The 24,914-nt window shown below is 41.0% G+C and overlaps 2 protein-coding genes across 2 annotated transcripts in view; one reads left to right on the top strand and one right to left on the bottom strand.

The window, feature by feature from the left end:
- The window catches only part of TM2D1 (TM2 domain containing 1), a 141,983-nt gene that overhangs the window by 67,677 nt on the left and 49,392 nt on the right, over window positions 1-24,914 (top strand). The gene's annotated exons all lie outside the window — the stretch shown is intronic.
- Window positions 18,558-19,043, bottom strand: LOC114899437 (putative G antigen family E member 3). The gene is given in 1 exon segment (XM_029230182.1): window positions 18,558-19,043. A coding segment is annotated over 1 exon segment (342 nt). The 5' UTR covers window positions 18,900-19,043.

Here is a 24,914-nt window from a genome sequence, read left to right on the forward strand (position 1 = left end):
GACAGAAATACACACCTGGAGAGGAGTGGGGATATCCTGAATGAGGAGCACATTAAGGAGGTGATTTTAAGGAGGTGATTTAAATCACTTACATAGGATAGTCCTTCCAGGTCTTTGTTTACATTTGGCCAATTATCTTGTTTCTTTTTTCACACCTGACTGGTCCTAGGACCCTCCCCAAGATGCGTGCACAACTTTTTGCTAAGTTGGATCCCACTGCAGAGGATCCTGTGGGTGCATGTCCACACTTATTAATGGGATGGGGGGCTCCCTCCTTTTTTGAGCCCCAAGGAGACTTCCTGCGCATGTGCAGACAGGGAAGTCCTCCTTGACCTCAGGAGTGAGCACCTTATCTCTTTACTTCAGCAGAGCTCAGCTTCTGCCACTAGCTTTGTCTTTGGAGTGCCTAGGTGCGAACAAAGCTTAAATTTTACTCCATTTGACAAACACCAGCTGTCCATCCCAGGGGCCCATCTATCTCCTACCTCAGTATGACATGGACTCAGATTGCCTGAGTTCAACTCCTTGTTCTGCCACTTGCTAACTATGTGATCTTGATCAAGTAACTTCACATTTTTAGGCCTCCATTTCCTTAGCTGTAAATTGAGTGGAATTTAATACCTACCTTATGATATAGTTCTGAGAATTAATAAGATATGTCTAGAAAGTATCTTGTACTGTGGTTCTCCCTAAGTGCTCAATAAATGCTGGCTGTCATTATGATTATTGTCCATTAAATAGTGCAATGTTATATGTCAATTATATCTCAATTTAAAAAAAGACTGCTGTGGTTTATTAATGTTAATGCTAATACATTAGTTTCCTATTGCCACTGTAACAAAGCATCACGAACTTCTGGCTTAAAACAATGCACATTTACTATCTTATAGTTCTGGAGGTCAGAAGTCCAAACTGGGTCTCACTGGACTAAAATGAAAGTACCTGCATGACTGTGTCCTTCTGGAGGATCTAGGGGAGAATCTGTCTCCTTGCCTTTTCCATCTTCAAGAGTTTGTTCACATTCTTGGCTCATGGCCCTCCATCACTCTGACCTCTGCTTTTGTCGTCCCATCACCTTCTCTGGCTCTGACTTTCCCTTCTCCCTCTTTCCCTTATGAGAACCCTTGTGAGTACCCTGGGCCCCACGCATATAATCCAGGATAATCTCCCCATCCCAAATTCTTAACTTTAAAAATAGATATTTATTTAGTTATTTATTTGGCTGTGCTGGGTCTTAGTTGCGACGGGTGGGATCTTGCTTGCGGCACGCAGGAGCTTTGTTGCAGTCTGCGGGATCTTTAGTTGCAGCATGCAGGCTCTTAGTTGAGGCGTGTGGGATACAGTTCCCTGACCAGAGATGGAACCTGAGGCCTCCTGCACTGGGAGTGCAAAGTCTTAACCACTGGACCACCAGGGAAGTCCCACAAGATTCTTAACTTAATCATACCTGCAAAGTCCCTTCTGCAGTAAGATAATAAAAAGGTTCTGGGAATTACGATGGAGACATCTTTGGGGGGCATTTATTTTGCCTGCCACACCAATATAGTAAAACTCATTCATTCATTCAGCACATATGTACTCATCACATACTCTGTGCCAGGCCTTGTTTCAGTCCCTGGGGTTGCAAACAAATAAAAACAATATCTATTCTTCACATGGCTTTTAGTCTAGGGAAACCTTGAAGGCAGTGGCTCTATCTTATGATGGTACTTCCCAAAATGTGGAGAGGAAATGGGAATGTCTCACATTTAACAGTTACCCAAAACTTAGTGCCATTTTGATTGATGGAGAAGCAGAAAATGGATGTAGCATGTTACTTGTTAGGTTATGCATTCCCTAGGCTTGGGTGTGTGAATCCATGTCAATTAAGTTGAGGTAGTCTTGAAATTGCTCTCCTAATGAGAAACCAATGGGAATCAGGCACACAATTTTCAAGTGAGAAAAAGAATGTGGAAGGACAATATTGCATTTTGTTTTCCGCTTAGCACCAAGGCTTTATGTGTACATTGCAAAGATTAGGGATAAAAATTTGCTTTGGACATTGTCTATCCAATAGAGTAAGCTTATTTCATTTACCTTCTCACCCATTGGAATAAACACACTGCTGATCTTGTTTTTGTTTCTTTCACATCTATGCTTTCGATTATTGATTGCCAGGATGACCAGGGACATCATCACATCCTATACACAGAAATAGAAAATGGAGTGGGAAGAATGAGCACAGGGATGGAAAGTACCTGCCAGAATTCTTAGAGATATGGGCCTTGGTTGTAGCCTGGAACCAAGGCAAAGCCAGGAAAACAGAAAAAACCAAAAATAATATTTCCAAGGGTCAAGTCAATCATGTCCTTATTTTGATTCCCTTATCAGAAATGTACAAGAAATATTCCTCTCTAGACCCTATATTTCCTGTCTAATAATTCTACCTGACTCCTTTGAACCCAAGCTTTCCCTCCAGACTTCTTTTCTCTTATGTAGTCTTCTATGGCTACTAAGAAGTGAACTAATCATACCAGGAGGACAGAAGCTAGAAGGGTTTTCCTTCTTTCCAAGTACTTAACAGCATGTTACATGTTTTTGTTGGTTGCGGCCTGGGCTTGTTTGTATTTTGTCTTCTTTAGCTCTGAAAGTACCATAAATGGTGGGAGTGGCCTTCTTAAAATGCAGGAAGTTCACTCTAGCTGCCGTTTTATTTATTCATTATTTTAAAAGGTTAGATATGTGTGAGTTGCTTTGGTTTGTAGAGATCGTACAGCTTATTTTGTGAAGGTTGCATTGACATTCTCTGATTCAACAAATATTTATTGGGTACCTACTGTGTGAAAGACAGGTGCAGTGGGGCAGGAGGTAGGGAAGGGAATTCACATTTACTGAGCTGAGTATGTGCATGCACTGCAACCTTCTATGCTTATTTAATTTGCCTAAGAAGTATAAGTCATTATACTCAAAGGTTTCAGTATGGCAGATAGGTTTCTTCTTCTAGGCCAGCTCCAGTTGTCCATCTACAGCACTGCATAGAGAAGGTTTGTGAGGCTAAGCTCAAGCATGATGAGAAAGCATAGTAAGATCAATTAATAATGTCTGCTGCGAGTGTGAGAGAGGAGAATGGTGACACATATGCCATGTAAACTTTCATTTATTCATTAAACTCTTACTGAATACCAGCCATGTTCTGAGCACCATGAAGGCATATGTGGATGTAAATGCAATACAAAGCAATATGTGAGTAATGCCAGTGGAGGACCACAAACACATGGAACCAGAGAAATGTAGAAGAAATGCTCTGGATGGTCAAGAAGTCATCAAGGAACAGCTGTTACATGAACTGAGCCTTGTGTGTCAGTCAGGGTTTCATCAGAGAAGCAGAACCACTATGAGTGTTATGGAATAAGGGATTTATTATAGCAATTAGACATTATGTAATTGTGGGAGGATCTGGTGAAGTAAAATCCAGAAAGCGGAGCTGGAGGATCAGAGATAAAGTCACTAACTAATCTTCCTGAAACACTGGCACTGGTAGATAAGTAGGAATTGAAAGAGAAATCTGGGAAGCCAGGATACATCTAGCTGCTGAGATGGGACCACCAAGGGGAACTGATGGAGAAGCCCATGGAGGTGGTTGACTCTGCATCTGGTGGTGGGCTGGTGGTCATCAGGGCCAGCAGTTGGGAAGAAGAGCTGGTCATGGAGCAGGGGAAATAAGACAAATTTGAACCTGCTAGCACCACTGTTTTTGACTCTTGCCGCATCTAATCAAGACTTTAATCTTCTAGAACTCTTGCAAATTCCTCTTTTGGTCAACTCTAACCTGGAAACATAGAGGAAAAGAGATCCTGGGAAATGTTGTTCTAGCTTAGCCAAGTTTACACAGTTCAAAATATCACATCTCAAAAAGTGGGACAAATCTGCATAAGAGAAGGAGTGAACATTGCTTGTGGGGAAGGTTTGTGAGCAAAGTTTTGGAGGTAGGAATGAGTAAGTTAGTGTTTAGGAAATCACTAGTAGATCAGCCTGGTTATAGTGAAGGGCTCATGCTAGAAGATAGTAGAAGATGAGGCTAGAAAGAAACAGTGGAATCATTAATTAACAAACTCATTAATGTATTCAACCATTATTTATTGAGCACATATTATCTGCCAGGCACTGTACTAGGTGCTAAGACTACAGTGATGAATGAAAGAGTCAGATTTTGGAAGGTTTTGAATGTTAGACTAAAACGCTTGTTCAGTTTTTGACCCATCTCTTGAGAAATAGTAGACTCTTCGAATTGGAACAACTGGTCAGTTGAATTTCTGCCCTTAATTCAACTCAGCCAACACTTTAAGCGCCTTCTCTGGGCAAGCTCCTCGCAGGAACAGTATCATTGTCCTCTCAAACTGTGAAATGTGCCTGCACCTGATGATATTGATCAGAGTAGAAGTGTGAGTCACTTCCTTCCCTGGTAATTTTCTAGAATCATTTGTGCTCACATTTTACTTCATGATGTCCTCATTCCACAGCAAAAATACTTTATTAGGCACTTAAGTAAGACAAAAACCTGCAGATTAAATTGCCTAAAACCACTACATGTTTGTTAAAATAAATGTTATTTCAGAATTCTGTAAAGACGTTGATGCATAATTCACATTAGCTTATCTTGAGTAATCCGCGGGCCGTGGGCTAGTAAAGTGTAGCACAGCTTAGCGTTGTACCTTTTCTTGGCATACAGGATCTCATTTCACCCTCACAGAAGCCCTGAATGGTGGGTGCTTCTATTAGCTCAATTTTGCAGAAAAGGAAAGCAAGACTTAATGAGATTAAGTTCCCTTCCCAGGATAATATAACTAGTAAGGGGCTAAGCTAAGCATCCCCTCCTCTTAACCACTCCACGGTCAGCAAAGGAGCCACCAACTACTCTAGAGTTTGGCAACTGTTGACTTAAAGACTCCTCCAGGTGACTCAGGAGGACCATTTTACAGGCTGGAAAGATGGCTAAGAAATATTTCTCATAGTCTTAACAGATACAAGTTGCAGATAAAACATCTACGGAAGGAAATCTGCAAAGAGCAAAGGAGACCTTTGAAGTCTCTGGGCTGCCCTCCAATCACAAGCTGGCATGTGAGCATTTCCTCTAGATTCCAAGGTGTAGCCACCTGCAGGTCAAACTCCTCCTTGTGATAGTTGGATAGGTTTGAGCATTGTGTGATGGGTGCTTTGTTTCTTTACAACTAGACCCTATAGTTATTCCTGGATAATGTGGATATGCTGCCATTTCTGCTAAACAGGCAATGTAACGAGGATCTCATTGCATGGCGTGTGTACCCATGTATGAGAAAGAGCTCTGAATCTTTACAGAGTAAGAACAGAACTGAAACCAAGGACAATGTCTGACCCTTGAAGGGTTTGCCATGGAGTCGGTAGCATTTCCTTCTTTTCATTTTTATTTTACCACTTTCTGCCGCCCTGGATCCTTACTGAAGATTTCTGTCAGCTTGATAGACTCTTTGCATTTCTTGATACAAAGCCCATTCTCCTCCCTCTGCTGCATCTAGTAATAGAATCCCACATTACTTTGTAGGTCACCAAGCAGCGTTGCATTTAACACTCGTAACAGCTTACTGAGGCTGACAAGGTTAGTAATACTCTTTCTGTAATACGGAACAGGAAACTGAGGCCAAGAGAGACGAAAAGACTTGCCCAGCTAGTTAATGGCAGAATTAAGACTAGTCCCTACTTTTTCTGCTCTGCCATGTAAATAACATCAGTCTTGGGAAGGAGAGCACCATAGTTATGAGTCAGATATTTTGTTTTTTAATCAAATTTTCACATGCTGACATCCTGTTTTCTTTTGGACCCATTTAAAATTAATTTTTGGATGGTGACATGAGGTTCTGTTGTGATGAAGAGGGGGTGGACAGGAATCCAAAGTACATAGCCCTATGACTAGTGGGCAGCCTTGTTTACAGCACAGACTCTCCAAACCAAATGTGACAAATGGGCAGAATCTCATAAGTATTCCAGCTCTTCACTTCCCTAGTTTGATTATATTGTACCGGATGGCATTTGGAACTCGCTTCAGGGTGCATATAGCTGAATTTTGCAATTTGCTGATACTCAATTAACTGGAGTAGCAACACATTCAGTCTAATGGGGGCCAGACAGAGACTGCATAATTCTTGGGAGCACAAGCTGATTATGCAGTTAAGTGATATGCACTTAAGAGAAGTGTACCACATCTATCTGATCCCATTTCTTCCAGTAGATTCTTCATGGCACTTTCCTCCAGCCTTTCCACTTTTATGGTCAAATGTATTCTAACCTGTATCCACTTGAAATGAGAACCTTACAGTTCATACGGAGATTTGGGATTCATTTCTTTTAAAAATCAACCTTTAAAAATCTTAACTCTTGGATGCAAAAATGGATAAGTATATGAGAAAGGAAAGGGGAGAATCTGAGGCTCAGTATGCGTGGGTGTTAAAGATAGGGGACAAAGCCTGAATTGTACAATTTAGGATGCTTCATTTTTAGTTTCTTTCCTTTTTTTTTTTTTTTCTTGGTTAGGAAGTTGTATTTCAAATGCAAACGTGAGATGCATGAAAAGATTTCTTTTTAAAAGCAAAGGTCTTTGCAGTCAGTATTTTTTTTTTAACTTGAAAATGGATATTATAGAAAGGGGACCCTTTTACAAGAAGCTCCAATTAAATGACAGTTCATTGCGTATAGCCAGTTTTAAGTTACCCTGATGATGATGGATTGTTAATTTAATTTGGCAGGTTTTACTGGTTTACTGTGTGCTCGCTGTATGCCCTGGATTGACCTAACTCCTTTGGGGGACCCCCAGAAGTATAAAATATGGCTGGCTGTCCTCAGCCTCCTGGGAGGTCATGACTCATGCATACAAAGTAATTGAGAAACAATAAAATGATTAGGTGTTCAAAATGGCTGGTAAAGAGACTAAAAGATAAAAGAAATCAGAAAAGGGAGAAAGTGAACTGAGCCGGGGTTTTTCATCACTAGAGGGAGACAGAGAGAGAAGCAAGGGTTAGCGCTTCACATGTATTAGACCAACCAAAACAACTCTGTAAAGGTATACTATTCCCAGTTTACAGATGAAGAAACTGAGGCTCAGGGAGGTTGAGAAACTTGTCCATGATCAACAGGTAGTAGGAAACAGGGTGAGAATTTGGAATCAGTTTTGTCTCCACACTTCCTCCTTGGAGGTATTCAAGCAGAAGGCCATGGCAGACAGGCTGTGGAGGATTCAGACATCTGCTGGGAGAATTAACTGCATGACCAACACTCTGTCTCCCAACCCTGGGGTCCTCTGGTCCGGGAGGATTTCAAGAAGTAGGTAGGTGTTGTGGTCTCAGTTTTGAGGGAACTCCTTCTTATTCCTATAGCAGAAGAGATGCCAGCCTTATAGATACAGCTTTTTCTGAGTTTAAATTTCTGCAAGTTCAGCAAAACCAAATGTGGTGATTGAACAAAGAATAGAGTAATTCAGTGAGACTGGGAGACTGTTGTTATAGGCAAGGAAGAGAGGATGATGAAGATTAATTATCAAATTATCATCAAATCCCCTTTCCCTAAAGGTGAAAGTGCTCATGGCCCAGGAATGGGGAGCCAGGTGTGACTGGGCCCAGCTGGGATCAAATTTGTCCCTGTCTTTTAGGTTTATATCAACAGCACTTTGGGGCTTTCTGCCAGTCGATAATTTACTCTTCACCTGTATTAGCTTCCTCTTGCTGTGTAACAAATTATCATAAGCTTAGTGGCTTGAAAAAACACCATTTGTTATCTCACAGTTTCTGTGGGTTTGGAGTACATGCATGGGTTAGTAGATTCCCTTGCTCAGGATCTCACAAGACTGCAATCAAGATGGCGTCAGGGCTTCATTCTCATCTGGAGGCTGGACCAGGAAAGAATCTACTTCCAAGCTCATTCAGGTTTTCGACAGAATTCGGTTCCTTGCAGCTGTAGGACTCATGGTGGCTTCTTTCTTCAGTGTCAGCTTGCTTTTGGAAAGCACTTTGTAGTTTGCAAATGCTTTTCCATTCTAAAATTAACCACAAATATGCTCTTCTCAGCTAAGGGTTTTATCATTCAAACAGTTGCCCAAACCAAAATCCTGAAGGACACCCTTGATTTCTCAATTCATCAGCAAGTCCTATGGCCTATACCTCCAAAATAAATCCTGAATCCAATAACTAGTTTCCATTTCACTGTTACCATCATTGTCTAAGCCACTGGCATCTCTCACCAAGCCTACTGCAATGCCCTTCTAACTGCCCTTCCTGCTTCCCCTCTAGACTTCCCCAAATCCATTCTCCACTAAGCAGCCAGGATGGTCTATTAAAGGTGAAAATAAGGTCATGTCACTTCCTTACTCAAAATCTTCCCATGACTTCTCACTATTATTGAAATAAAATCCAAATTCCTATCCTTCCATGATCTGGCCCCTGCTAACTTCTGATTTTATTTCCTACCACTCTTCCTCCTGGTCATGAACTTTTGGCCACACTGACTTCCCCGAGTGAACTCACTGTGCCTGGACCTGCACATGACTGCCTGCTTTTTATTATTCAGGTCTCAGTTCCATGTCATCACTTTACAAAGAACATCCCTGACCACATTTTGCAAAATAACAACCACCCCTCAGTCTAAAATCATCCTTCATCTCATTACTCGATTTCCTTTTTCTATACAAAATATCTCCTCCCTTCCTCCCTCCCTCCCACCGTCCCTCCCACCCTTCGTTCCTTCCTTCTTTCCTTCCTTCCTACCTTCCCATCCACCCTCCCTCCCTCTCCTTCCCTCTACCTTTCTCTCTCCTTACTTACGTATCTGTTTTTTACATAATTATTCCTTTCTCTTCCTTCTAAAATATAAGCTTCATGAGAGACTTTCAGCACTATGCCTGGCACATAATAGATGTTCAGTAAAAATTTTTGGAATAAATGAACCTTGTAATGAGAGCAAGAAAGGGATTATTAATTCCTATTTTAATGAAAAATATTAGGTCACTTGCCCAAAGTGAAAGTATTGTCCAGTGTTTACCCATGAGCTCTCCAAAGGTCAGGACCATGTTTTATACAGTTTTGTATAAATGTATACACAGTCTCTGGCATATAGTCCCTGGGAATAGGACAGAGTAGTGGTTAGTGAGTTTGAGTCCTGACTCTGCCATTTACTGTGTGACCCTGGGCAGGATATTTAACCTCTTTGAGGCATGATTTCCTCATGTGTGAAGTAGAAATAAAAATAGTACATACTTCGTAGGATTATGAAGATCAACTCAGTTAATACAGGCAAAGCTGTTAGCTCGGTGTTTGACACATATTGAGGGCTACACGCTTTCTGCATTTCTTCTTTTACTTTGTCTCCTTTCTCTCTTTGTAAGCATTGAATTAATTTTGAGCTAAATCATTAAACTTTCTACACTTTTCAGACTGTTTCAAATGAGTCATCTTACTTGTTTTCAGTTTCTCTAATCCCAAGCACGGCTTTTTTCTTGACTTCAGACACAAATGTGAGTGGCATTTGCTCCATGCAAAATAGCAATGCCGACCCAACTGAAAAGGTGCTCCCCCTCCTGGCTTTCTGTGAGCTTCATGGTTGAGAGGTGCAGCCCAGATGAAGAGGGAAGGAACTGCCAAGGCTGGATAAGGTTTTGCCTTCAATTGTGAGCAGAAATGTTTCAGGCCTTAGGCGGTTTCCAGGGAGTCCAGCTTCGTGCTGGATCTTCAGACTCCTTCTTATTCTGTCAAAATGGAGAGAATGCTCCTTTCCCTCCTCTCCTTTTATCGTCTTTCCTCTTTCTTTTCTCTCTTTACCCAGTCACTGCCATCTTCCCTCTTCTGCTTCCCCCATCTAGGTCAATACAATACCTCAACCCAAAATCTGTCTGCCTTTGAGTCTATTTACCAAGCCTCCTGCCAGAGATGCAGCAATGAGAAGCAGGGTTGCAGAGCATCAGATGGGAGTCAGGCAGTTCTGTGTGCAAATTCCTGGTTTCGCTGCTTAGTCGCTCTGTGACCTTGGGCAAGTTCTTTATCTTCTTGGTGCCTCTATTTCCTTATTAGTAACATAAGAATAATAGCTACCTCACGGTGTAGTGTGCTTGTGAAGATTTAAGAGATAATCTGTGCACATTAATAAGCACTTAGTAGGTGTCTAAGATATATTAGTTTTATCTCCCATCCCTATGCCCCAACCAAATGGACAGATATTAATTTCAAATCAGTTTCAAATCAGATTTGAAGGGTTTTTGGTTGTCTATTCATTTTTAATGTAAAGTTGATTTATTTTATTGCTAATTTGAAAACAAATGACTTTATATTGGAAAAAAAACACCCCTTACTTACTGCAAAAGTAAGAGTCAGCCTAATGTTCACAGCAACTTTCTTCATAATAGCCAAAGACTAGAAGTAATCAAAATGTTCTTCAATAGGTGAATGGATAAACTGTTGTTATAGCGTAGCCAGACAATGGAATACAATGGAAATCAGCAATTAAAAGGAATGAACTATAAAAAAAAAAAAGGAATGAACTATAAATGCACACAGTAAGATGGGTGAATCTCAAAAACATTATGTTGAGTGAAAGAAGACACACACGCAAAAGGGTACATACTGTATGATTCTATTTATGTGAAATGTTAGAGAAGACAAATATAATCTGTAATGATAGAAGCAGATGAGTGGCTGTCCGGAGCCAGAGGTGGGAGTGGGGATTGACCGGCACAAAGAAACGTTTTTGGATGATGGAACCTCATCCAAAATAGATTTTGGAGGTGGTTATGAGTGTATTACTTGTCAAAACTCATGGATATGTAAAATTAAAGTGGTTGCATTTTACCTTATGTCAACTCTACCTCAATAAAACTGATTTAGAGAAATAAGAATCGAGAGAAACCAACAATTTGGCTAACTCACACTTGATAAGTACCTGGTAACAGTGATTTTACCTTTCACATCTATCATCTAAGGAAAAAGGAAAAACAAATCCTTTGTTGTACAGATATTCTAGTAAGAGGTATTAGCCACTCCTTGGAATGAGGAGTTTTGGGTGTAGAGTGTTATGCTTTCATGGTTTGGGAAGAACATCTGTTGTCTCCCATCAGCTTTGTTCCTTTGTTCCTAGAGGGTATGGGGTGTGTTGTATTACTTTATAAAGCCTTCTCAAGTTCTGCCCATCTTCTTTCGCTCCCCCCCAACTTTGCCCCTTTCCTTTTCTTCCTTTCTTTGTATTTCTTTGCCTGCCAAGTTCTGTGAGGTTCTGAATCACAGAAAAACAGATCACCTCACATTAGTCTGAAAAGCCAGGTTCAAACAGGAAAAATAAGCAGGAAAATTTCAGGCAATTGTCTCGAGATAATCCAAGACAAAGTTCTGCTTTTTGCCTTGTTCTCATAATAATCTGGGTTTCTTTGCCTGAATAATTAAAGCTAATTCTTCATTACTCTCCTCATCTGTGCCAGTGGAGAAACATGGTGAGTTCATGGGTTTTGGAATTTGTAGATCAGAAAAAATGCTTACAAAATATAGAAACACTTTGGAATTACTTGTGGTAAACATATTTTTAAAAGAAATTATAAAGAAAATTCTCATTGTAAAAGGCCCAGAAATAATCATGTTAACTCTTTGGTGAGTATCTCTCGTTTATTTTCTATATTTTTGTTTCTTATATTTTAACATAAATACATCATGCTTTGCAGCTTGCCTTTTTCAGTTTCTAATATGCTTAGAAATTGTTCATATCTGTACATAGATGAAGTTGAACCATGTGAAATTGCTATTTCTGTAGATCTAAACAGGAAGGAATTGACAGTTTCATGTAGTTAACCTAATACATCTACTCCAGTATTTTAATGTCTACATAGTATTGCATTGTATGGTTGTATCATAATTTTAAAAAATCATTTGCCTATTGATGGACATTTAGGTTGTCTCCATTTTATTTTCCTAACACAAACAGAACTGTAATGAATGTGCACTCACAAGTATAAATGTATATATATACACATGTATCTTTGTGTGTGTATATATATATATGTTTGCAAATAAATGTATATGTCTTTGTGTGTATATATATATGTATCTTTGCAAATAAATGTTTGTATGCATACATACATAAATATCTTTGCATTTATATGTATATCTTTGTATGTGTGTACACACACATAATCTTTTTACATATGTATCAGTATTTCTGTAGAATAGCTTGAATAGATTCCTAGATGTATAGCTATGGTCAAGGGTTTACACATTTCACATTTTGATCATTGTTTCCAAGGTGTCCTCTAAAATGACTTGTAACAATTTATACCCCCCAAGAATGTCCTTTTCCCCTACAGTCTCAATAATCTGATGGGTGAATTGGTTTTTGAAACATTCTGAAATCAGTTATTATTTTTTAACATTTTTATTGGAGTATAATTGCTTAACAATGTTGTGTTAGTTTCTGCTGTATAACAAAGTGAATCAGCTATATGTATACATATATCCCCATATCCCCTCCCTCTTGCATATCTCTCCCACCCTCCCTAACCCACCCCTCTAGGTGGTCACAAAGCACTGAGCTGATCTCCCTGTGCTATGCAGCTGCTTCCCATTAGTTATCTATTTTACATTTGGTAGTGTATATATGTTAATGCTACTCTCTCACTTTGTCCCAGCTTACCCTTTCCCCTCCCCTTGTCCTCAAGTCCATTCTCTATGTATGCGTCCCTATTCCTGTCCTGCCCCTAGTTTCATCAGAACCTTTTTTTTTTTTTAAGATTCCATATATATGTGTTAGCATACGGTATTTGTTTTTCTCTTTCTGACTTACTTCACTCTGTATGACAGACTCTCGGTCCATCCACCTCACTGCAAATAACTCAATTTCATTTCTTTTTATGGCTGAGTAATATTCCATTGTTTATATATGCCATATCTTTATTCATTCATCTGTCAGTGAACATTTAGGTTGTTTCCATGTCCTGGTTATTGTAAATAGTGCTGCGATGAACATTGTGGTACATGACTCTTTTTGAATTATGGTTTTCTCAGGGTATATGCCCAGTAGTGGGATTGCTGGGTCATATGGTAGTTATATTTTTAGTTTTTTAAGGAACCTCCATACTGTTCTCTATAGTGGCTGTATCAATTTACATTCCCACCAACAGTGCAAGAGGGTTCCCTTTTCTCCACACCCTCTCCAGCATTTATTGTTTGTAGATTTTTTGATGATGGCCATTCTGACTGGTGTGAGGTGATACCTCATTGTAGTTTTGATTTGCATTTCTCTAATGATTAGTGATGTTGAGCATCCTTTCGTGTGTTTGTTGGCAATCTGTATATCTTCTTTGGAGAAACGTCTATTTAGGTCTTCTGCCCATTTTTGCATTGGGTTGTTTGTTTTTTTGATACTGAGCTGCTTGTATATTTTGGAGACTAATCCTTTGTCAGTTGCTTTGTTTGCAAATATTTTCTCCCATTCTGAGAGTTGTCTTTTCGTCTTGTTTCTGGTTTCCTTTGCTGTGCAAAAGCTTTGAAGTTTCATTAGGTCCCATTTATTTATTTTTGTTTTTATTTCCATTTCTTTAGGAGGTGGGTCAAAAAAGATCTTGCTGGGGCTTCCCTGGTGGCGCAGTGATTGGGGGTCCGTCTGCCGATGCAGGGGACACGGGTTTGTGTCCCAGTCTGGGAGGATCCCACATGCCGTGGAGTGGCTGGGCCCGTGAGCCATGGCCGCTGAGCCTGCGCGTCCGGAGCCTGTGCTCCGCAATGGGAGAGGCCGCAGCAGTGAGAGGCCCGAGTACTGCCAAAAAAAAAAAAAAAATCTTGCTGTGATTTATGTCATAGAGTGTTCTGCCTATGTTTTCCTCTAAGAGTTTTATAGTGTCTGGCCTTACATTTAGGTCTTTAATCCATTTTGAGTTTATTTTTATGTATGGTGTAAGGGAGTGTTCTAGTTTCATTCTTTTACATGCAGCTGTCCAGTTTTCCCAGCACCACTTATGGAAGGGGCTGTCTTTTCTCCATTGTATATTCTTGCCTCCTTTATCAAAGATAAGGTGACCATATGTGCGTGGATTTATCTCTGGGCCTTCTATCCTGTTCCATTGATTTATATTTCTGTTTTTGTGCCAGTACAATGCTGTCTTGATTACTGTAGCTTTATAGTATAGTCTGAAGTCAGGAAGCCTGATTCCTCCAGCTCCGTTTTTCTTTCTCAAGATTGCTTTGGCTATTCGGGGTCTTTTGAGTTTCCATACAAATTGTGAAATGTTTTGTTCTAGTTCTGTGAAAAATGCCATTGGTAGTTTGATAGGGATTGCATTGAATCTGTAAATTGCCTTGGGTATTATAGTCATTTTCACAATGTTGATTCTTCCAGTCCAAGAACATGGTATATCTCTCCATCTGTTTGTATCATCTTTAATTTCTTTCATCATTGTCTTATAGTTTTCTGCATACAGGTCTTTTTTCTCCTAGGTAGATTTATTCCTAGGTATTTTATTCTTTTTTTTGCAACGGTAAATGGGAGTGTTTTCTTAATTTCTCTTTCACATTTTTCATCATTAGTGTATAGGAATGCAGGAGATTTCTGTGCGTTAATTTTGTTTCCTGAAACTTTACCAGATTCAGTGATTAGCTCTAGTAGTTTTCTGGTAGCACCTTTAGGATTCTCTAAGTATAGTATCATGTCATCTGCAAACAGTGACAGCTTTACTTCTTTTCTGATTTGAATTTCTTTTATTTCTTTTTCTTGTCTGACTGCTGTGGCTAAAACTTCCAAAACTATATTGAATATAGTGGTGAGAGTGGACTACGTTGTTTTGTTCCTGGTTTTAGAGGAAATGTTTTCAGTTTTTCGCCATTGAGAATGATGTTTGCTGTGGCTTTGTCATATATGGCCTTTATTATGTTGAGGTAATTTCCCTCTATGCCTACTTTCTGGAGGGTTTTTATCATAAATGGGTGTTGAATTTTGTCAAAAGCTTTTTCTGCATCTACTGAGATGATCATATGTTTTTTCTCTTTCAATTTGTTAATATGATGTATCACATTGTTTGATATGCATATATTGAAGAATCCTTGCATTCCTGGGATAAACCCCTCTTGATCATGGTGTATGATTCTTTTAATGTGCTGTTGGATTCTGTTTGCTAGTATTTTGTTGAGGATTTTTGCATCTATGTTCATCAGTGATATTGGCCTCTAGTTTTCTTTTTTTGTGACATCTTTGTCTGGTTTTGGTATCAGGGTGATAGTTGAAATTAGTTATTTTATTCAGTAAAAGATGTAAGAAAGACCTACCTTGTGCCCAGCTCTGTGCTAAACGTTAGAAGTAAATATGTGCATAATTAATATGGTCACTGCCCTCACAGTGTGTATGTACTGACTGGTGAAATGACTAATACACACACACACACACACACACACACACACACACAGTGGCAATGATTTTATTTTCATGATTACCAATCATCTCTAGCAAGATTAACTGAAAATACACCAACTGCCTACGCTGAGGGTCCACTGGAGTCAGAAAGAACAAGTGTCATGCTGGCTCCACCACTTACTATCTACATGACCTGAGTTTCTTCATTTGTAAAATGGAGATAATAATTGTAGTGCCCTACTATTAATAGTAGTATAATAGTAGGGTGGTTGTGAAGATTAAATGTACAATGCAAAGCACAGCGCCCGGCCCTTAGTAAGGACTCTGAGAATGTTAGCTACTGCCATTCGCCTTCATTTCAAGATCACCAGCTTCATGTGCCTATTGCTATGCCTCTTCTAATGTAGCATTAAGTACTGAATAAAAAATATTTCTTACGTGGTATGTCTAGCCCTGGGGAGACAGGGACTATCGCTGCCCTCATTTTGAACATTATACTTCTATTAGTACAACCTGGTTGCTAAGGTTTCTACTCTAAGGTTATTTTATTCTAAGAACTTTAAACATTGCCTGCATCCTCAAACAGAGGGATTGCTCATTGCTATTTTGCAAAACCCCAGTTCTTGATGAAAGAAGGGCCATTTCAATTACCAGTATATTTTAGAAGGAAGATGGTAAGGGACAACACTGTAGATATTTTTAACCAAAAAAGAATGGTGCAAAGTTAAGCTATGGAGACGTTTACCCATAACAGACAAATTTCCTGCATTTATTATTAATGTTTCAGAAAAATACTGTTTTCTTCCAGATATGTAAATTTTGTGTTCACTGTGGTAGCATAAGTAGGTTGGTGGAAAAATGCCTTGTCCAGTATGCATGACCATGAACGTGGTCCATAAACATGCAGCTTCCTCCTCTAATACATTTATTAAATCTGTACCAATTAATTGCCTGTTCGATGTTCAGGAGGCTGCAGCAACTGCTGCTCAACGGAAACTGTGAGAAAAGATCAGAGAAATGTCAACAGTTGACAATCTAACAAGAGGCCATTGTCCCCTCTGGAAACTCATTAAGGGGAAGGACTTGGGTGCATATAAATAGCCTTTGGAAGGAGGCACCTCCTTCAGCTGCTGAGGATACCCTGACGATGTGGACAAGTCTGGATAGATAAGTAGCAGCAAGGACATTGCTAAAATGCCACTCAAAGGCAGTGCTGCAACCATCCAACACACTCAGACCAAGGTTTTCTGTGTTGGAATTCCATTGACACAATTATTTGTAATCAGTAAGTGGTTCAGAGGCTACCTAGAATAGGCTACCTGTTCTCTCCCCAAGGGTCCTAACCTAATAATGGTCACTGGACTCCTTTGACCATCTGATGAAGTTCTAGTCTCTTTGCCCAGAAAAATAGTCCTACATATATATTCACCTATATAATCTTTGGGGCTTCACAGATGCCCCAGAAGCTCCATGGGCCCTGGATTAAGAAACCCTGCTCTGTGCTTTTTTTTTTTTTTTTTTTTTTTTTTTGCGGTAAGCGGGCCTCTCACTGTTGTGGCCTCTCCCTTTGCGGAGCACAGGCTCCGGACGTGCAGGCTCAGTGACCATGGCTCACGGGCCCAGCCGCTCCGTGGCATGTGGGATCTTCCCAGACCAGGGCACGAACCCGTGTCCCCTGCATCAGCAGGCGGACTCTCAACCACTGCGCCACCAGGGAAGCCCCCTTTTCTTTTTTTAATCCTTTACTCCCAGCAGTGAACCGGTAGTTTTTCCTTTTCAGGATGGATGTCTACTGATCTCCCCTACATCCCACAGATTCTAACCTTCCTTCAAGCCCAGTTCTTGTTCACACCCTAGTGCTCTGAACTCTTAGGGCACTTGGAGTTGGTAACAACTTAGTACCCAATTATGTCTAGGACATCCTGAGTCTATCACTTACATGGCATTTAGATATTCATCCTTTCAATACATATTTAATGAGTGCCTACTATGTGCCAGGCACTGTTCCCAGACAATGATTAAATTGTATTAAAATCAGGATCATATAACACAACTTGCCAACTACCCCACAAGACTGTGCGTCCTCAGCAGCAAGGACCAGATCTCCCACCTTGCCACATGTTTTTCTCTTGCCTTATTCCCACTCGTCTGCAAGGGTTCCGTTCAAATGTTCTCTCTCCTGGGCTGGGTTAGGAAATCCTCTTCAGTACTCCTCTGGCACCCTGTGCTCACCACTGTTAGAACTCTTGCTGCATTGTTTTGAAGTCATCTGTTTCCATGTCCGTTTCTCCCACTGTGCTTTTGTCCAGGGCAGGGTCTTACACTCAGAGCCTGGAAATGGTAAAACTCAAAATATTTGTTGAATATCTAAGCTTTCTCTCACCTCCAGGCCTTCAAACATGCTGTTCCCTCTACCTGAAATATTCTTCCTCCTTTATTGTTTGCAAATTCCTATCAGCTTAAACATCACTTCCTCAGGAAAGCTTTTTTTTTTTCTTTTTGATTCCTAGGTGAAATTAGGTCCCCTCACAAAATGCTCCCCCAAAGACTTTGAACATCCATTAATATTGTATTTCACTGTGAGTCCTTGTTTAATATTTATATTCATTGTTAGAATATCAGCTTCATCAGGGCAGGGGCCATGGCTATCTTATTTTCCCCGGTATAGCAAAGGACTAAAACATTGTATGGTCCTTTACTATTCAAAGAGTAGTTCAGGGACAAACAGCACTGGCATTCCTTGGGAGCTTGCTGGAGATGTAGAATCTCAAGCCTTACCCCAGACCTTTGGAATCAGAATCTCCAGGTGATCTCCATACACATTAAGGCTTGAAAAGCAGTGGTCTACTACAAATACATTCAATAAATACCTGCTGAATGAATAACAAGTGTTGAACTGAACAAAATGGAACCGATTCAGCCTTGGTACCCCTGTTGTCTGGCACAGAGCCTGGCTCAAAGAAGGCACTCAGTAAGTGTCTGAGGAACGAATATTTTCTTCTATTCATCCATATTCACTGTGTTTTCTTCAACTAGCTTATAAGCCAAACTTTGGGGGCCAGGGTCCTATTTTGGCCTTTTTTTCCATTTTCCTTTTATTTTAAGTTGTAAAACTTTATTGAGAGATGGTTAGCAGTCAAATTTCCAACACAAGGACAGCATGCTTGGCTTCAGTCTGTCTCTGTTTAAATCTGTGGTTGTCCTTCACCAGCTTCTGGCATTTTAACAGGCTCTAGAATTGGTAGAATCTCCTTCTTGACATCAGGACCACCTCCAGGCTCATCCACAGTCTTCAAGAGAACCAGTTTCTACTGATCAGCTTCCATATCAGCCCTTTGAGCTACAGATGCTCCTTCATCTTCAATGTCATAAGCAGGTATAATATCCTGACTCTCAGTTTGTGGTTCTTCTAGTTGAGGTTGTTTATCACTGGGCTGCTGAGCAACCAGAGGTCTAACTGGCTGGGAAGACTCTCCATCATTTCTTCTTCCTGCAGATTTGGATCTTGTTCTGACATGCCCACTCATATTTCCCAACTTAACTCCCAGGAGTATTGCTATGAGGATCTATTGGCTGAGTTTCATTCAGCAAGGAAGAATCCAAATGGCAGGAACACGATCTGCCCTGCACAGCTGCTGTTGGTCTTTTTTCTTACCTCTGTATCTTCTAAGTCTGCACCATATGCATGGTAAGTACTCAATAAAAACTTGAAGCTAACATGGTACTTCAAGGTTAAGTAATACATCATCCACCAGATTGGATTCAAGGTAGCTGGTTTGAAGGGCGGGGTGTGTGTGAAATGACCAGGGACATTTTCAGTTGTGTGAGACCCTCAAGCCCAGAGAGCTGTGCTTTGAGTCTCATTCGTCATCTCCATATGGAACATCCCATGTAGGGTAACAAAATGGAGAGGCTAGAGCTATTTAGCTCTCTAGGGGCTAGAGAACTTTGCTTTCTGGCTTTCACTCTTTTCTCAGGACACTGTTTGGTTTGAAGAGGCCTAATGATGCTACTTACAAAAGCAAAAACACTGAAACATTTCCTTCTGAGTAGTATGTCTAGTATAATTGCCTCTTCCAGATTTTCTCCAGGGAAAACACATTTGCTTTTTGTCATTTGGTCTTAGTATTAGGACAACTTACAGACTGTGGGCAAAGGCTTTGTGAAAACAGGCATATTGATACATAAGGTTAGGCTTTTTTTTAATGAGGTGAAAATAAAATTTGGATTTAAAAATTATATTATTGCGTCTAGTGAATACTCTTGATGTTTCAGGAGAACATTGCACTGAGTTAAACTCAGCAGATACTTCTTGAGCACCTCTTGAGTTTGATGGTGCAGATTCAATCTTTGACCTTCAGGAGTTTTGGTCTAGAGAGGAGATTGTGTCTTGAATTTTTTTTTTAATCTATTTATTAAGCTGTCAAATCTAAGCGATTGTGGCAAGAATTTATGTTTGTTTAACACTGTGGGACTTTAGAAAGAAGAACTGGAACTCTGGAATCCTGGAGCCTTTGACCTTTAAATTGTAGATCACAAACTTTCCAAAATAGTTTAAAGATTATCCTGCGATGGAGAGTCACCGTGAAATGAATGGCCATCAAAGGCCATCAAAGTCTCTCTGACTCTTCCCCTGCCTGCTCTGTGAGAGTTTCCACCATCTCAGTTCCTTCCAGGTAGACCTGGAAGTTTTCAAGGATGTTCTCATATGTACTCTACCTACTGGTCCTTGGCTCCTCGGTGGTGGCCACCATTTTGGTCGTATCCTTCTCTAACTTCCTGCTATGAATCTTTTTTCATGACAAAAGTTGATGCCCTGGGTGACCAAAGACACTCTAGTTGCAGGTCACCAAAAGCCCACATAGCCAGCTAGTATATATGGCCATGCCTCTGTCAGCACCTCCACCAATTCTAATGCTGCCACCCACTCTGTCTACGGATATGGTTCACACCTTTCCTCTCCTTCCCTGCCTGTGGCGAAGAGGCTCTAAAACAAAAGCAGAGCACACACCTGGATCCAGTTAGCAATCTATTCAGGAGCCAAGTAAACAAGGAATTTCTGAGTCACAGCCTTTCTATCCCCCACTTCATGTCTTCTGCTTGCTACCTCATCAGCCAAGAGATGCCTGACATGAGAAGCTCGATCTTTGCTTCAGACGTTCCCATTTTTGCTCTCATTTACCATCCCCCCCGGAGGAACCAATTTACCTCCAAATAAATTAAAGGAATCTATCCTGTAGGTGTGTTTGTAATAAGGCGTATGCCTATGCTCCCCATGCCCCCAAAATTAGCCCAGAGAAACACCCCCTTTCTCCCTACCGTCAGCTCTGTCTGCCAAGAAGAAGCAGATTTCTTGAGGCTGTTTGTCCTAGACCTTCCCATTCCCAGTGGGGCCTGGGCTGGCTTGTTTTATTGTCTGCCTTAGAAAGGACAGTCTGGGTTGGTCAAGAGGTTAAGAATCCCAACCTTGTACCCAGCACACAAAGCAGTTAGGAGCACAGGCTTTGGTAGCCAGATCCTGGCCCTGCCACTTTTTATCCACTCTGACCATCCCCTTATCTGTAAAATGGGGAGATCCTTGTGACAGAGGGCAGCACTAAGTAAGATTGTATATATAGTGTTTGGCTTTGAATCACAATAATCACTCAGTTATTGGTTGCTACTAATAAAAACGAAAAGAGCTAAGTGGTTTCCTTTTAATAGCAAGACATGTGATAGTAGTGTTTTAACATGTCTTCCTGCCTCCGGCTTCTTATTCTCTGCAATCCGTTTCCATTCAGCTGCTAGATTCATCCCCCCAGAACATTTTGATCACATTATTCCCCCATGTGAAAATGTTAGATGGCTTCCCATTACTTACAACTGAAGTCTGAAGTCCTCGTCTTTGCACTCAAGGCGCTTTGATCTGGCCCCAACAAAACATTACCTCCTTTTCTCTACTACACCTCTTCACACCTCCTCCACTTCAATTAAAATAACCTCCTTACATACACCCACACCCTGCACACTGTCCTTTTATCCAGAATCCAGATCTCCTCTCTTCTTTGCACTTGGCTCAAGTGCCACCTCCTCCACCAAGCCTTCCCCAGCCCCTAGTAAACCCCATAACTCTTTATGAGCTTTGGGGCACTTATCCTTTGTCACGACACAAGAATCTGCATAAACTTTGTGCCTCAAATTTATACACACATCTCCCATAGCAGGTGATTACTGATGATATCTGCCTGATTCATCTCCATATTCCTGAGCCAAGGTTTCTCAACCTCACTTCTGTTGACATTTTGGGCTACATAATTCTTTGTCGTGGCGGAACGTCACGTGCACTGTAGGCTGTTTAGCAGCATCCCTGGCCTCCACTCACTAGATGCCAATAGCATCCCCCCACCCCTGGTTGTGACAACCAGAATTGTCTCCAGACATTGCCAGATGTCCCCTGGAGGGCAAACCCCCCCCCCCACAGTTGAGAACCATTGCCTTAGACCAAGCTTGGAGGCCTGAATATGGATGGCTCTGAGTAAATGCTTATGAAAGAAAAGAAGGAGTTTGGCTTAGGTCCTTCTAAATTTAAACAGTAGTGGAACATACAATTAATGATATTATTTCAGTAATTGGAAATAAAAGTATAGAGTTCCCATGAGAACTAAGAACTAGAGATAGAGATTTGAATGGAATCAGCCAATAGGTATCTATTGTGTAACATAACATTTAGGAGTGTGGAGTCAGGTAGGAGTTGGGTTCCAATACTGGCCTCACCACTGTGTCACTGTAGGTGAGTACCTTAATGTTTATGAGCTTCTGTTCTCTCATTCTGTAAAACGGGCATAATAATTGTCACCCTCATGGGGTTGCTATAAGAATAAATTAGATAATGCACTTAAAATGGTTAATAGAGAGCCTGGAATGTAGTAAGCACTTAATAATAGCACAAAAAACTATTATTAATACTGTGATTATTATTGTAATAATGATTCATGTCTAATCCTTTTGGAGGTCATGACAGTATTATTTATTTCCATCTTATAGATGGCTTGTGGTTAGAATCTGGATCTTCTGATCTCCAACTTTCACTACATCATCATTTATCTGACACAATGCAAATGGAGTCTCATTTACAGGAAGAATCTTCACTTTTTTTAAATTTGGAAACTGAGTGCTAACTGCCTACAGCAAAAATTCTTTTTCAATTGGTAAATATTATCTTCGTCTATAACTATCATTGGGAAATTCAATAACTGCTTATTAAGCACTTTGGATAAGTAGATGTGCTAGATATTGGATATAAGACACCTGGTTTGCTAAAACACAGCACCTGCCTGTTTGTAGCTTACAAATCTGCAAGCTCAAAGATTCTGTCCTTTAGGCTTTAAAAAAAAATGGATTCATAAGTTTAGCAACCAGTGAGCACCAGCTCCAGGAGCACTTGATTTTTGGAGTAAAGCAGCATGAGTGGCTGCCTTGGCCTCTAGCAGAAGCCGAGACAGAAGCTGAGGGACAGGACGACAGGCAGGTGGGGAAGCCAATTTCCGCCTGAGCGAGCCAATCGGCTAAGCGTATCCGTGCAGGTCAATCCACAGTCCGGCAGAATAATTCTCTTGCCTTAGAAAACAAACACCAGAGAGAAGGTCAGGAAAATTTAGCCCCGAACCAGTTCTATCACCAACAAACTGGTTGACCCAGGGAAAAAAAACCTCTCCAAGCCTCTGTTTACTCATTTCAAATTCAGGGCATCAGATGAAATGAGTGGTACTTAATTAGTGCTACCCATATTGGAGGTAGAACACTGGAATAGTGTAGATGGTGCAGGATTTTTTTTTTTAAGCAATTACAGTCATTAACAAAATGCCTGATAACTCATAAATATACCTGGGGTGGGGGGTGGGGGGTATACAATTGTTATCACACTAGATCGCTGTTGTTTAACCGAGTGTTTATCCAGTGGGTTAGATTCATTTGTTCATTGAGCAGTTGAGCACACTGGCTATGTCATGGGCCTGGACTGGGAATAGAAACTGCCCTTGTCCTCAAATGGGGCTTACATGTAACCAGTGAAATCAATCATAGGTTACAGGAGGAGGCATGGAGTCTTTTTTCCTCCAAATACGAACCCCTGTGCTGAATCTGATATGCCGCTGTGGACCTGGTGATGGAGATCCCTACCTCCCGACTCCTTACCGCCAGCTCCTTACACCCCTTTCCCACTGGCTGGAAAATTCTCCAGCAGTTGCCCAAGTCGCGGACACCCCTGGTTTCCGTGGCAGCAGAGGGATCTGCTTCGAGTGCTTTCGGCTTCCTGTAGGTGGAGCCAAACCCCCTGACTGAGAGGCTGCGGCCCGCTCCCTCCGCAGCCCCCGGCGGGCACTTCTCAATCCACCTCCTTCCCTCTCTCTCCTCTCTTGTGCGGTCCCTTCCACATCCCCACCAACCGAGTGCGTCGGAGGGGAAATCGTGCCAGACTTTGGAGACGGCTGCCAGGTTTCTCTCAAGTCTTGGCTTAACAAAGGAAAGCAAATTACAAAAATGGAAATTTTCAAACCAGCGTTCAGTGGTATTCAGCTCGACGTTTGGGTAGCGCACAGGCAGAGACCGCATTCGTGCTATTTTGTGATTTAAATGATACCGAAAATACCTCCTTGCTTGGGTTTTCTTCTTCCAAAACGACTTCTTTCCCTCTTCGAATTTCCCTTTCTTCGGAGAGCCGCAGCCCCCTGACCACTCTAGAACTGTTAACATCTGTGGAAATCTTGCCTCTGCTGACTTTTTTCTAAAGAGTTGAACTTTAAAAATGCCTGCGCTTTGCAGCCTGGAGAAATCCAGATAAAGAAGTTTCTAGGCACTTTCCCAGGGACTCCTGCGTTTCGTGTGGGGAACTCCGAGTTCTATGACAGAGCATAAATCGTCTTTCCATTTCATCTCCCTGCGCGGACAGCACCTGAATGTGAAACTTGCCAGAAACACGTGCTACCTTGTTCTCCCCTCAACTTGAATGGTGTGATCTGTCTCATCCTTAAAAAATGGTTTTAAAGTGGCCGCTGAGTTGGGTCTTGAATGATCTTACTTCACGGTGAATTTTTTTTCTTAAAAAAAAAAAAAAAATCCTGATCATATCCTTCTTGCTAATTTTTGTTGTTGCTAGACAGGCCTTGTCCCAAGTGGGTTTGTGAGAAAGGCGCTTCCATTGTTTGTTCCCCCCCTGACTGTACCATTTCTTTCCTTGGAAGCTTTGTCTCCTTCTTACACAGCTGTGTTTGCGGTGCCTGGAGACAGGTGGGGGGAGCAGCCTCCAGGTCCAAGCTGCCAATTCTCTCTCTAAGGACTGTCTGAATAGCTATTAAAATTTAAAGATCACACACAAACACACACACACACATTTTTTTTTGGTGGCGGTCACTCACTACATCTGACTGTTGTGTAGGGACAGCTGTACCAATTAGCCAGACTGAGACTAGAAGTCACAGCCATTCTATTGTCTGTATTCTCCAGTCCACAGAAGCATTACCTTGGGCCATGGCCACATCTTTCTTTCTTTCTTTTCTTTTTTTTTG

The sequence above is a fragment of the Monodon monoceros genome, unplaced genomic scaffold, assembly GCF_005190385.1.
Source record: "Monodon monoceros isolate NGI ecotype Baffin Bay Population unplaced genomic scaffold, NGI_Narwhal_1 Super_Scaffold_18, whole genome shotgun sequence".
Lineage (NCBI taxonomy): Eukaryota > Metazoa > Chordata > Mammalia > Artiodactyla > Monodontidae > Monodon > Monodon monoceros.